The 14,919-nt window shown below is 40.6% G+C and overlaps 1 protein-coding gene across 3 annotated transcripts in view; it reads right to left on the bottom strand.

Moving 5' to 3' along the window:
• Positions 1-14,919, bottom strand: part of HSDL2 (hydroxysteroid dehydrogenase like 2) — an 88,000-nt gene that overhangs the window by 28,702 nt on the left and 44,379 nt on the right. For all 3 annotated transcript variants that reach the window (XM_031014284.3, XM_019033655.4, XM_055350421.2), the window contains 2 exons: positions 6,741-6,935; positions 3,599-3,670 (listed from right to left, as the gene is read on the bottom strand). In XM_031014284.3, the coding sequence (XP_030870144.1) occupies positions 3,599-3,670; positions 6,741-6,935 (267 nt within the window). The remainder of the gene's footprint in view (positions 1-3,598; positions 3,671-6,740; positions 6,936-14,919) is intronic.

Raw genomic sequence — 14,919 nt, 5'->3', positions numbered from 1 at the left:
AGACTGTCCTTTTTAATACAGAGGACAAACTTAACAAGGTCTCCAGAATACAGAAGAGAAAGCCAGAACCAGTGAGAAATGGTGCTAACTACAGGGAAAGGGAAAGGGGAGCCAAGGTAAGAATAAGTGTTTCTGAGAATCCAGAACAACTGGAACAGAAGCAATTAAAACTGTAACTGAAGGAAAATAGGCCCAGTGCCATAGCTCATGCCTGTAATCCCAGCACTTTGGGAGGCCGAGGCAGGATGATTGTTTGAGGCCAGGAGTTTGAGACCAGCCTGGGCAATATAACAAGACCCCCTCTTTACAAAAAATTTAAAAATTAGCTGGACGTGGTGGCATGCACCTCTAGTCCCAGCTATTGGTGAGGCTGAGGTGAGAGGATTGTTTGAGTCCAGGACTTTGAGGGCTGCAGTGGGCTATGATCGAGCCACTGCACTCCAGCTTGGGCAACGGGGTGAGACCCAGTCTCTAAACCAAATAAAAAATAAAAACAAAAATAAGCTGGAAGTCAAAAAAAAAAAAAAAGAACAAGACTGAGTGGGCTCCCTGTGTTCCAGTGGAGAGTAGGGGTGGGGGGAATCAATGAAGAAATAATGGTATTGCATTTTCGTTTGTTTGTTTTTTGAGACAGGGGTCTCACTCTCTCACCCAGGCTGGAGTTTAATGGCTTGATCATAGCTCATTACAACCTCAAACTCCTGAACTCAAGTGATCCTCCCACTTCAGCCTCCCAAGTAGCTGGGACTACAGGCATGCACCATCACACCCAGCTAATTTTTGTACTTTTTGTAGAGACAAGGTTTTGCCATGTTGCCCAGACTAGTCTTGAACTCCTGGGCTCAAGCGATCCTCCCACCTCAGCCTCCCAAAGTGCTGGGACTACAGGCGTGAGCCACTATGCCTGGTTGATATTGCTTTTAAGATGGGAAGAAAAAAAAAAACCCATCAATTTAAAACTAGGTCCATTGTCTACAATAATTACATATATAAAAGCTAACATATACAGGACGAATACTGGAAAAGGTATAATGAAATGGTAACAGGGGTTATTATAAGTTGTTGGTGCAATAGAAAGGTGAACCTCTTCCCCCTTTGGAAACAAGGAATACACATGGTTCTCAAAGAGCTGAACTATGAGAGGACATAAGAAATAAACTGAAAGAGGTAAGTTATAGCCCAGGCTACTATCTATATGAGTATATTAATATATCTACAGAAAAGGTCAGGTAAAATTGCTATTGACTGAACCACACAGAATCAAAAAAAGAGAGCTACAGAAGTAAATGCTCCTGCAGCATTAGGTGAGGGAAGTTAGCCAAAGGAATTTGAGTCTTCTAACCTTAAGGGTAAGAGCATTGCTTATGTGGAGATGGCTATAGGCAAAGTTATCCCTATCAAAGCCTGATGCCAGTAAACACTGATTTTACACTCTACCTATCTAACCCCCTTGTTCTGATTCCATGGTCATGAAATGACCTTCTGACTACGATTCTGTTTCATGCACAATTATATCCAAAGGAAGAGAATGTGCTGATCAAGCACCTACATGTTTAACCTATGAGATGGCAACTCTTTGTTATAAATTAATAAACTGGATTATCAGGGGAAAGAATGTGCTAATTTACGTATTTATTTGAGACAGGGTCTTGCTCTGTTGCCCAGGCTGGAGTGCTATAGCTCAGTCATAGCTCACTGCAGCCTCAAACTCTTGAGCTCAAGGGATCCTCCTGCTTCAGTCTCCTGAGTAGCTGAGACTACAGGCATGTGCCACCATGGCCAGCTAATTTTTTTTATTTTTTTGTAGAGACGGGGTCTCACCATGTTGCCCAGACTAAGAATATGCTAAAATTTAAAAGACTAAGTATTCAAGTGTTAGGAAAGCCATTTAAGTTTACTGGTTAAAGACATGGGCTTTGAAATCAGAGAAATATGAGTTTAAATCTTGGTTCTGCCACCTGCTGGCTGTGCAATTGCAGCTGTAAAATGAGGGTAGTATCTGTCTTGGGGATTAATGGTATTAAACAGGACAATGCATGTAAAGTACTTAGCACAGTGTTTGGCACATAGGAGGTGCCCAGTAAATATTTGTTGAATAAACAAAATGAATATACACGATCAATAAGTGGTTCTTATTTAAAATTTGGAGGTTAAACGATCTCAGTTAAAGCATGCCTTCTTCTAAAAGACAGATCCAACCTTAGGGCGATGGGCAAAAATCGGAGTTTGGGACTTAACTAACTTGAAGACCAGACTCTTCTAGACTTTGATAAGCTCTCTAGGTATTTTCCACCATTCTGTAAGAGGCCTTTTGAGAAACAGACTGACAGTCTTGTTTTTCCTGGTTTTAATACTCTGGGTAGTAGGATTATGAGTAACTATTTTCCTTTCTATTGTTTTAAATTGTCTATAATACAAAAAAGTCCTTTTTATTACCTAAGTAATTTTTTTAAATTACCACAAAAATTTGGGAAAAGAAAAGATAAATAATAAAGAATAAATAAAAGAAAGCTGGAAATAAGGTTTGGCACTAAAATGCATTGCAGTAAGGTGCCACAGATTTGCTAAAGGTATCAAGGAAATTCATCCCTACATTTTCTATCAGCCTTCTAAAAAAAAAAAATCGATGAGAGTCATAGCATCTATAAGATAAAAATAAGGTAAGGGCCCAGAAGAAGCACAGCCATTCTTATTAGTAAACCATGAGAGAAATTCTTCCCACAGGTATTCATTAAAGTGTTTCTTCAAGTAAGCCACTGGCAAAATGTCAGAACACAAAGTCTAAAATGTAAACTCTGGACCAATTCAAGGGCACTATTGTTTATGAATTACAGAAACAAAACAAAGTAAAACCCAAACCTCCTTTGAAGTTGATTTCTTTCATAAAATAGTCACATAACACAAACTGTGGAAATGGTGTTAGATGTATTTGATATATGACACACTTTTCCTCAAAATAACATATCAACATGAAATACCTAAAGACAGTGCAAAAGAAAATAAATAAAACCTAAAAAAAAGTTTTTTCAGACTTGTTTTTAACCAAACGCAAAGAATATATTAGTAACTTCTTCTTTTTTTTTTTTTTTTTTTTTTTTGAGACAGGGTCTTGCTCTGTCACCCAGGCTAGAGTGCAGTGGCACGATCATGGCTCACTGAAACTTCAACTTCCCGGGATCAGGTGATCCTCCCACCTCAGCCTCCTGAGTAGCTGGGACTACAGTCTCGTGCCACCACGCCCAACTTATTTTTTTTTTTGTATTTTTTTTTTGTAGAGACGGGGTTTCGCCATGTTGCCCAAGCTCGTCGCAAACTCCTGGACTCAAGTGATCCATTCGCCTCAGCCTCCCAAAGTGCTGGGATTACAGGTATGAGCCACTGTGCCCAGCCTTATTAAAACTTCTTACTGGTAGATGAACAAAACAACCTTCTTTACTAGGATTAACTGAGATCTCACATTACTTGTTTAGTTTAAAGTACAAAACAGTTTAAAAACAGAAGGCAGAAATGTCACTGTTATAGGATCAATTCCATATTTTGGAAGAAATACATAAGTTAGGATTTATATTTTCAACATAAAATATAGTCTAGATCTTACCAGTTGATTCCACTTTCTTGCTAACTGCTTCTGGGTATTCATCTAAGAAGAAATCTGGTTGCAAAGGATGACCTGAAAAATTGACCCCAAACCATTAGGTTAATGTAACTACAACATACTAAGATTTTAACATCTGTTTAATAAACATATCTATTTTATTAAAAATCTTTCTGGTGCAACAGAAAAGGCCTTTATGAGAACTGTCGAATGACCTGATCTTCATTAAATTAATTTTCTCATAATTCAGTTATCTTTCTCTCCTCTGATAAATTTTATCTTCAAGATTTAATCCCCAAAAGATCACCTGTTCTGTAAAGCCTTTACCTGCTCTCCCAGGAACCTCTGCCCTTCTCATCCTACACTGCTCTTCTGGCCCACATTCTTCCAAAGTTGTCAGGACTCATTTCCTACCTGCCGTCCTAAAAGCAGAGGGCCCCTTCTTAAGAAGGACTATATTCTCAGCATTAGTGCACTTGGGTCTCTTCTCTCTCTCCCTCTTCCTCTCACTCCATCATCATGAAAACTAAGCTATCCTATTCCATCCTATTCCACTGGGTTATTATTATTATTATTACTGACACAGGGTCTCACTGTCACCCAGGCTGGAGTGCAGTGATACGATCCTGGCTCACTGCAACCTCCACCTCCTGGGCTCAAGTGATCCTCCTCCCTCAGCCTCCCAAGTAACAGGGACCACAGGTGCAAGCCACCATATCCAGCTAATTTTTATTTATTTATTTATTTATTTATTTATTTATTTATTGAGACGGAGTCTCGCTCTATCGCCCAGGCTTGAGTGCAGTGGCACGATCTCAGCTCATGGCACCCTCTGCCTCCCAGGTTCAAGCAATCTTCCTGCTTCAGCCTCCCAAGTAGCTGGGATTACAGGTGCCCATCACTATGCCTGGCTAATTTTCATATTTTTAGTAGAGATAGAGTTTCACCATATTGGTCAGGCTGGTCTCAAACTCCTGACCTCAGGATATCCACCCACCTCGGCCTCCCAATGTGCTGGGATTATAGGCGTGAGCCACTGCGCCTGACCACTCATTTTTATTTTTTGTAGAGATGGGGTTTTGCCATGTTGCCCAGTATGGTCTTGAACTCCTTGGCTCAAGCGATCCACTGGCCTTGGCCTCCCAAAGTGCTGGGATTACAGGTGTGAGCCACTGCACACAGCCTCCACTGGGTCTTATTTTCAGCTAATGGTTGTGGTTAGCAAATAGGTTAACTGTTTTAATTACACTGATAACTCCAAGACATGTGCACACTAGAAGATTTAAAGGCCACAAAGCCTTCAAAACTGTAGTACAGTAAGATGTTAACAATCTCAATTGTTCTCTTTTTCTTTTCTCTCTTTTTTTTTTTGAGATGGGGTCTTGCTGTTTTGCCCAGGCTGGTCTCAAACTTCTGGGCTCAAATGAGCCTCCTGCCTCGGTCTCCTGCCTCTCTCTCTCTCTTTTTCAGAAGTTTAAGCAAACTTCTGGAGGGCAGGAATGAATTCATCTTTGTTATATCCTAATATCATAGTATCTGGTCATTTTAAGTTCTCAATAATTAATAGGATTTTTAATTTAAATAAAATTTTAAAACTTGTGCACAATTACACTGTGTCTTTAAAACCTAAAGTAATAATTATATTCCTGGGTACCAGGACCCGGAAGACCTGAATCTGGTCAGGTTCTGCCACCTATTAGCCATCTGCTCTTAGGCAAAGGCTCAATCTCTCTGAGCCTGTTTTTCCACTTGTAAATATTAACTACTAAATATTCTGAGTGTACTATATGCTGGGCACTGTGCCAAACACATTATACATTATCACATTTAGCCTTTACAAAAATCTTGTATGAAATGTATCATTCTCTTAAGTTTACCAATATGGAAATTGAGGCTGAGACAGACAAACTGGGTGACATGCTCAAAGCTGCATAGCAGTGAGCAGCAGAGCTGCAATATGAAGCTGGGTTGTCTTCTCCCAAATTTCGTGTTCTTAATCACTAAGCATTACTTTCCGTACAGAATTGTTATGCAGGCTAAATAGATAATGCATATAAGAGTGCTTTGTAAAACTATAATCCGCTATTTACTTTAGTTTGAACTGCAGAGATGAGCAGGGATGATACAAATATAAACGTGGTTTGTGTCATTTAGAAGCTCAATTTAATGAATAATATTTAAAATATACTTTAGCGCAAATAAATATAACTCCTATGTATGGCTATATTAGAATACATCATATTCTATATGGTAAAAATCCATTATTATCATTATCATCCCCAATTTCAGAGAGGGAGAGTTACTTAACAAGAGGGCTTTCTAGAAGCTTCTCAGATCACTTTACTGTCCATGAGGCAGAGCCTGCCCACTCATCTACACTATCTGTCATTAAGCTACTCTAAGAGACTGCGCTTAAGAGACAAATATTTAGAGAGTCCACAATCATAAATTATTTTAAACAAAAAAATTCATTACTGTGCCAGGTGCAGTGGCTCACGCCTGTAATCCTAACACTTTAGGAGGCCAAGGCAGGCAGATCACTTGAGCTCAGGAGTTCAAGACCAGCCTGGGCAACATGGTGAAACCCCACATCTACAAATACAAAAATTAACCAGGTGTGGTGGCACATGCCTACAGTCCCAGCTACTCTAGAGGCTGAGGTGGAAGGATTGCTTGAGCCTGGGAGGTGGAGGTTGCAGTGAGCTGAGATTGCGCCACTACACTCCAACCTGGGTGACAGAGTGAGACCCTTTCTCAAATAAATAAATAAATAAATACATAACCCACTACTGTACCATCTGTTACCACATATTCTTGAACAAAATCTTTACTCTGTGATTTTAAGACCAACTTTAAAAAATAATTTTCATTTCTTATTTCGAGATTTAGAAGTGGCTAGTAACTGATCTGACTTTCTGTGCTTATATATATATATCACTTCAAAAGCCCTCAACTCACCTCTATTTTTCATTCATCTTTTTTTTTAAGTTGTGTTGGTATGGGTTTTCTTCCTTCATTGGGAAGACAGCTTTTAAAAGAACACATTCATTTTACAATCACACAAACACACACAAAAAACAGGTATGTTCATTGCAGAAAATATGGAAAAACGTATCACTACTTTTAAAAACTATAAAAGCATTACCTGGTTTAATTGCATAAACGTCAAAATTTTCTATTCCTTCTTCTTTTAAGATATTTTCATCAATGACAAAGTTGCCAGTAAAACTTTTTGGCTTTTGGAAAATGGAATATGCTGCATCTGCAATGATATCAACTTTTCTACACTGGCTTTCGATACCAGGTCCTCCCAGCATATCCATAGCAGCAGTGTGTATGGCTGTAGAGAAAACACACACACACATACACTCATAACTCCAAATCAAATAATAAAACTATGGAAGTAACAAGCAAGCACCACCCTTCACAATTATCAAGGCTAATCCTTTCATTTCTTAGATGATGAAAACAAGGTCCAGATTGCTTAAGGGATTTGCCAAATTTTTTTTGTTGTTTTTTTGTTTTTATTTTTGTTTTTGAGACAGTCTTGCACTGTCACCCAGGCTGGGGTGCAATGGCGTGATCTCCGCTCACCACAACCTCTGCCTCCTGGGTTCAAGTGATTGAACCCAGCCTTCTGAGTAGCTGGGATTACAGGCGTGCACCACCACTGCTGGCACTTTTTTTGTATTTTTAGTAGAAACGGGGTTTCACCATGTTGGCCAGGCTGGTCTCGAACTCCTGACCTTGTGATCCGTCCGCCTCAGCCTCCCAAAGTGCTGGGATTACAGGCGTGAGCCACCACGCCTGGCCCCAGGATTTACCAAATGTTCTACGGAGAGAACTGGGTGGAAAACACATGTTCCTTACTCTGCAACACTGCCTTATACTACAGACCAAACCATAAGACTCAAAGTAAAATTCAATGAACTTTCTGATTTAGAATGCTCAAGAATTTGCATGCTTGTTTAAGGAATAACTGAAGAGACCTCTAATAGCTTCCAATTGATTCTCCTGATAACAGCTAAGAGATTACTGCCTGAAAACAGACAGTACCAACAGTCTTAATGCCAAAGATTTCCTTTCACATAAACATATGGAGTGCTTATGAGGCTTAAAACATCAGCATTGCCTGTGATGACTCCTTCTCTGGGAAGAGAGCTTGTTTCGCCTCTTTAACACCTGTCAGCCACCACCAAACACATGCACACATTCTTGTGGGTATTCACTGAACCAACAATACCACTGATTATAAAGTGCACCATTACTTTAGGGACCACTAAGGAAACAAAAAAGCTGTCAATTAAATTATGATATATCATCCATTTTAAGATACAGACTGGTATCTGAGATGTACAAATATAAAACATGGGCATCTCAGAATCAATGAAAGTAGTATAAACTCTTTCACCTAGTCAGTGAATAGGTTCCTTGAAAAACACTCAATAAATATTGGTTGGATTTCTGGGGGTCCTTTTTAAATTCACACAACACTGTTTTGTAGAAAATATTAGAAAATAGCTAGGTGCGGTGGCTCACGCCTGTAATCCCAGCACTGTGGGAGGCCAAGGTGGGTGGATCACTTGAGGTCAGGAGTTCGGGACAAGCCTGGTCAACATGGTGAAACCCCATCTCTACTAAAAATACAAAAATTAGCCAAGCATGGTGGCGAGCGCCTGTAGTCCCAGCTACCTGGGAGGCAGAGGTAGGAGAATTGCTTGAACCTGGGAGGCAGAGGTTGCAATGAGCTGAGATTACTCCACTGTACTCCAGCCTGGGTGACAGAGCGAGACTCCGTCTCAAAAAAAAAAAAAAAAAAAAAGGAAAGAGAAGTAAAAGGAAGAAATTGCTTAATTAATTATAATTTCCCTATCCAGGGATAACTGCTGTTAATGTTTGCAGAAAATTTTTACCATGTTAGGTGTACTTTTAAAATTATGTCTCTTATGTGAAGTAACTTTAAACTCTACAATTAACAGTACATTATTAATTACACATTGTCAACAGTAACATCTCAATTTTCTTACATATATCCTAGTTTACATCAAACAAGAAAAGTCTATTTTTTTTTTACTTTCCAACATAATTCATAGGTTCACAGAAAGTCAACTTATTTAAATGTACTTAGGTTTGTGAGTTTCTAGTACTTTAGTTAAAGCTTATTTCCATATATTGTTAAAATACAATTTTAAATTATTACATACTAGAATAACTTACATATTTTCGTCTATAAGATGAAATGTCTGTAGCTTTTAAGAGCCATTGGCCCTTTTTCATTCATTTAACAAATAGTTATTAAGCACTTACTATATATAAGTCAGGCGCTATTCTAGATATTAAGGACACAGATGTTGACAAAACAGACATAAGGCATCTACCTTCATGGAACTTACATTCCTATTTTTTTTTATGTTCAATTAATTTAGGGAATTTCTTGAAAGCACTGAGTTAGAAGACACTTTTCTACTTCATAACTAAAAATCATTTACTAGGAATAATTTTTTTTTTTTTTTTTTTGAGATAGGGTCTCACACTGTCACTCAGGCCAAAGGCAGTGGTGAGATCATGGCTCTCTGCAGCCTTGATCTCCTGGGCTCTCAAACGATCCTCCTACCTCACCCTCCCACCATATCCAGCTTTTTTCTTTTTTTTGTAGAAATGGGGTCCTGCTATGTTTCCCAGGCTGGTCTCCAACTCGTGGGCTCAAGCCATCCTCCTGCCTTGGCCTTCCAAAGTGCTGGGATTACAGGTGTGAGCCACCGTGTCCAGCCCTAGAAATAATTTTTTCCTTAACCAACAGATCAAGAGCAAGAGCTCTGGTCTCACTCTTGAACAGATCCTTTATTAATAATAAAAAAAAATAGCAGCTGGATGTGGTGGCTAGAGCCTATAATCCCAGATATTCTGGAGGCTGAGGCAGGAAGATTGCTTGAGCCTAGGAATTTGAGGCTGCAGTGAGCTATGACTGTGCCATTGCATTCTAGCCTGGGTGACAGAGTGAGACCCCATTTGTTTGTCAAAAAAACAGAAAAATTAAAAATGAATAAAATAAAATAAAAAATAGCACCCACCTACCATTCATTAAGTGTACCCTGTGCCAGGCATGCTGTTACCTATTTTACATACATTATCTTACCTAATTCTTAGAACCCTGAGGTAGGTCCTGTTGTTATTCCCATTTTATAAATAGGAGCAGTGAAGCACAGAGAAGTTAAGTAACTTGCCCAAGGTCACAGAAGCTAAAATTCAAACACCCAGCAGCCTGACTTCAGAGCCAGGCTCTCATCCATAATGCAACTAAATGGTTAACCTTGTTAACCAAAGTTCTTGGAGTTCAGTTATCATCTCACTCCCGAAAACTGCAGAACTTTTCTGTACATAATTGAGTATAATCTATTTTGAGACTATATGCATACATGCACACTGCTAGTCTCCATGTAAACTACATGAATTGTACAAGAATCCTTAAAAACTCTAAATTAGAAGTCTAATAAAAATATGTCATGTATAAGTATATACATGCTGTGTGTGTGTGTGAGTGTCTATAGAATAAGAAATGTTCCTCCAACCTATCATTACTTTAACAATCTTTCTAGGAAAGATACAAAGAAGGTACAACTAGGCACTCAAAACTCAAGGAGTGGGCCATTGAGTATTTCTCAACACAGATTTTGCAATGCCAACAAGCTAACCCAATAGGTTAGAAAAAACTGGTAACAATAAAAGCAGGTTAACAGTAGGATCAATCAAATGAAATTCACTGATGATTTCTGGGAAAGAAAATAAGCAAAATTTATAATGAAAGCAGATAAGCCATGGATCACAAGAGTCACAACATCGACCTGAAAACTTAAGTCTTATTAAGAAATAACTGAAGAGACATCTAATAGCTTCCAACTGATTCTCCTGATAACAGCTAAGAGATTACTGCCTGAAAACAGACAGTACCAACAGTCTTAAGACCAAAGATTTCCTTTCACATAAACATATGAAGTGCGTATGAGGCTTAAAATATCAGCATTGCCTGTGATGACTCCTTCTCTGGGAAGAGAGCTTGTTTCCCCTCTTTGACACCTGTCAGCCACCACCAAACATATCCACACACTCATGTGTGTATCCACTGAACCAATGATACCACTGATTATACAGCGCACCATTACCTTAGGGACCACTAAAGAAAGAAAAAAGCTGCCAATTAAACTATGATATATCATCCATTGTAAGATACAGACTGAGATCAGAGATGTACAAATATAAAGCATGGGCATGTCAGAATCAATGAAAATGGTATAAACTGTTTAACCTAGTTAGTGAACATGTTTTGATTTCTAGCACCAGACAGGAAGGAGGTGAGCTGCCCCCTTGTCGCCTCACCCTCCCTGGTTAGCTGAGTTCCCAAATCTATTTGTAATATAGTCCAGGTGACAGAAGTCTGCAGCTGCTCTGTGATACTTCTACTGCCTTCCTCTCTGTAGCCATTACCAAATCAGTAGCTGCCATTCCCAGACTCCCCACCCCAAGCCCAAATCAAATCCACCCAAAAGTGGACTTTCCTGCTTCTACCATACTTGCCCAGACCAGTCATGAGGTAAGAGTAGGCATTGTGAATAGCAGCCATCATCCCTCTCTCCTTCCCCACCCTCCATTTCAGCAAGAACCATGAAACAGGTCTTATAAAAAGAAAAAAATTACAATTCTGGAGGTGACCTAGTTGGAAGCCTGAAATTCCATGTTCTGAAACAACTAGAGGCCGGCCCTCTGATCCTTTCTCTGGATGTGCTGAATTCAGCAGGGTGGAAGTGCTAAAACCAGGAGGAGCAATGAAGTCAGTGTTGAGAAGAACATGCAGCTGAGAAGCCAAGCGGGAGACCGGGACACTGCTCTGATTGAGGATAATGTATGTTACACTGTACCCACTCCGTTAAGCACAATAAATCTCCTTTTTCTTGAAAGGCAATAATGTTGGGAGATTACTTCTGGTTCCAGCTGACATAAAGAGAGTCACTCTACGCTGTCGTCTAAGATGAGGAGATGAGTGTTTTCTTTTAAATAGAGGCCTCTCAAACAGCCAAGAGCCTGAACACCCTCTCAAATCCATTTTCATTCCTCCATTTTCATTGCCTCACTCATGAATAATGTAATATTCTAGCTAGCTTTCCTGCCTCTTCTCTCTACAGTCTTACAAGCCATCCCATATTCAGATGCCAGATTAAACTTCCTAAACCTCATCAGCAACCATATTACTTCACTGCTCCTATTTTCCCCAGTTTATTATTAATCCTCTGCTTTTAAGATTCTTCAGTGGCTCTCCACTGAATATAGGTTAAAATTCAAGCTCCTAAACTTGGCAGACCAGACCATCCATCTCATCCATCTTCCCCACACTCTCAAACTCACCCAACATTCCAGTCAACCTGTACAACTTGAGTTGCTCAAGTTCAGTGGGAAATAACAAGCCCACACCCTATCATACATACACCAACCTTGTAGTTCCACCGCACAGACAGTATTTTCCCAAACTGCAATCTTTGCATGCATCGCTCCCTCTGCCAAAAAATGTGTTTCCCAGTTCTCCTTTTTGAAAAATTCCAACATCCCCTTGAGATCTCATTTCAATTGTTTACCTACTTTTGAAAATCTACTGCTCTGATCCTTATATCCTGAGCTACTATGTCTCAAAAGCACCCTGTAGGCCAGGCACGGTGGATCACACCTGTAATCCCAGCACTTTGGGAGGCCGAGGTCGGTGGATCACTTGAGGTCAGGAGTTCTAGAGCACCCTCGCCAATGTGGTGAAACCCCCGTCTCTACTAAAAAAAAAAAATACAAAAATTAGCCAGGTGTGGTGGCGCATGCCTGTAGTCCCAGCTACTCAGGAGGCTGAGGCAGGATAATCACTTGAACTCAGGAGGCAGAGGTTTCAGTGAGCCGAGATGGCGCCACTGCATTCCAGCCTGGGTGACAGAGTGAGATTCTGTTTCAAAAAACAAAAACAAAACACAACATCCAGTACATAATTCATCATACCATGCACCACAAGGAACATGACTATAAATTGGATTTAGTGTGTCATCAAGTCTAGGACCAAATAACATCACTGGCTCCAAGATGTCTAGTAAACCTTCTAAAATGAATATCTCGAAGCTAAAGCAAAGATCTCAGCAATGAGCTGATTTTTCCTGCTGGACCTGATAATGCCCTCTATATTCCCTGATACAGAACATTCTGCCTATTATATAAGCTTTGTCCAGAATATATTTTGGAGCTAGGCAGAAGGTAATTATATTGCACATTCATTCACTCATTTACTCACTCATCAAATATTTATTGAATGTCTACGATGACTATAATAAAAAAAACAAAGCAAACACTGTCCCTATCCTCAAGAAGTTTTCATTCTAGCAAAGAAGACACTGAACAACCATAATTATAAATTAATAATTACAAACGCTGTAAGTGATGTGAAGGGGATGTACAGACTACTAAACCTGACGATCAGTCCCATTTTGTAAGAACTATCAGCATAATCTGACACAATTGATCACTCCCTGTATTAGTCTGTTCTCGCATTACTATAAAGAAATACCTAGGCTCGGCACAGTGGCTCACACCTGTAATCCCAGCACTTCGGGAGGCCTAGGTGGGTGGATCACCTGAGGTCAGGAGTTCAAGACCAGACTGGTCAACATGGTGAAACCCCGTCACTACTAATAATACAAAAAAATTAGCCAGGTGTGGTGGCGCACGCCTGTAATCCCAGCTACTCAGGAGGCTGAGGCAGGAGAATCACTTGAACCTGGGAGGCGGAGGTTGCAGTGAGCTGAGATCGCGCCACTGCACTCCAGTCCAGCCTGGGCAACAGAGCAAGACTCCGTCTCAAAAAAAAAAAAAAAGAAAGAAATACCTGAGACTGGGTAATTTATAAAAGAGGTTTAACTGGCTCACAGTTCTGCACGCTGTACAAGCATGGCTCCAACGTCACTTGGCTTCTGGGGAGGCCTTGGGGAGCTTGTACTCACGGTGGAAGGTGAAGAGGGAGCAGGCACGTCACATGGCAAAAGCAGGAACAAGAGAGCCAGGGGGTGTGCCACACACTTTTAAAAACGAGATGAGAACTCACTCACTATGGTGAGGGCAGTACCAAGGAGGATGGTGCTAAACCGTTCATGAGAAAGCTGCCCCCATGATCCAATCACCTCCCACCAGACCCCACCTCCAACACTGGGGGTGACATTTTGACATGAGATTTGGGTGGAGACAACATCCAAACTGTATCACTCCCCACGCTCCTTCTTCAGTCGGCTTTCATCTCCTCTTTCATCTTCCTTTCATCTTCCTACCTTACTCTCCTATGTGGGTCTTCCTCTTCTTCCCAACCTTTCAATGTTGAAATGGACAATGGTCCTTTCTCTTCTACTCACTGCCTAGATGGTATCATGTAGTTTTGTGGCTTTTTATATGTTCTATATGCTGATAACCCACAGATTTTTTATCTCCAACCTGGACTACTCTCCTGACCCCCATTCACAAGGCCTGCTGCCTAATGACTGTCCCCACTTGGATGTTCAAACACAACACCCCACACTGAATTCCTAAGCTTGCCCTCCATCTGCTCTATCTGCAGCTTTCTCCATCTCAGTTCCTGGCTACTCCACTGTTCTAGTAACTCAAGCCAGAAATCTTTATTTTTTTTTATTTTTTTATTTTTTGAGTTGGAGTCTCACTCTGTCACCCAGGCTGGAGTGCACTGGCATGATCTCGGCTCACTGTAACCTCCACCTCCCGGGTTCAAGCAATTCTTCTGCCTCAGCCTCCTGAGTGGATGGGACTACAGGCACGTGTCACCATGCCAGGCTAATTTTTTGTTTTTAGTAGAGATGGGGTTTCACCATGTTGGCCAAGCTGGTCTCGAACTCTTGACCTCAGGTGATTCACCCACCTGGGCCTCCTCAAAGTGCTGGGATTACAGATTCGAGCCACTGCACCAGGCTATTTTCCAGAAATCTTGGAGTCACCGTTGACTCTTTCTCTCACATCCCAAAGGCAATCCATCGGCAGATACTGTTGGTTCTGCCTTGAAAATATATCAGAATCTGGCCACTCTCCACCACCTTTACTGCTGTGTCATTTTGAGGCACAGCCACCAAAATCTGTGCCTCAGTTCCTGCAATAGCCTCCTAACTGTTCCCCCCTTTGCCCCTCAAGAATCTAGGCTCATCAGAACAGCCAGAGAGATTTTTTAAACATTTAGGTTTGATCAGGTCCCTTCTCTGCTTGAAAACCTGAAACAGCTCCTCATTTCACCCAGAGTAATCTAAGACCAA

This window comes from Gorilla gorilla, chromosome 13 (assembly GCF_029281585.2).
Source record: "Gorilla gorilla gorilla isolate KB3781 chromosome 13, NHGRI_mGorGor1-v2.1_pri, whole genome shotgun sequence".
Lineage (NCBI taxonomy): Eukaryota > Metazoa > Chordata > Mammalia > Primates > Hominidae > Gorilla > Gorilla gorilla.
This window is presented reverse-complemented; position numbering and strand designations above follow the sequence as displayed.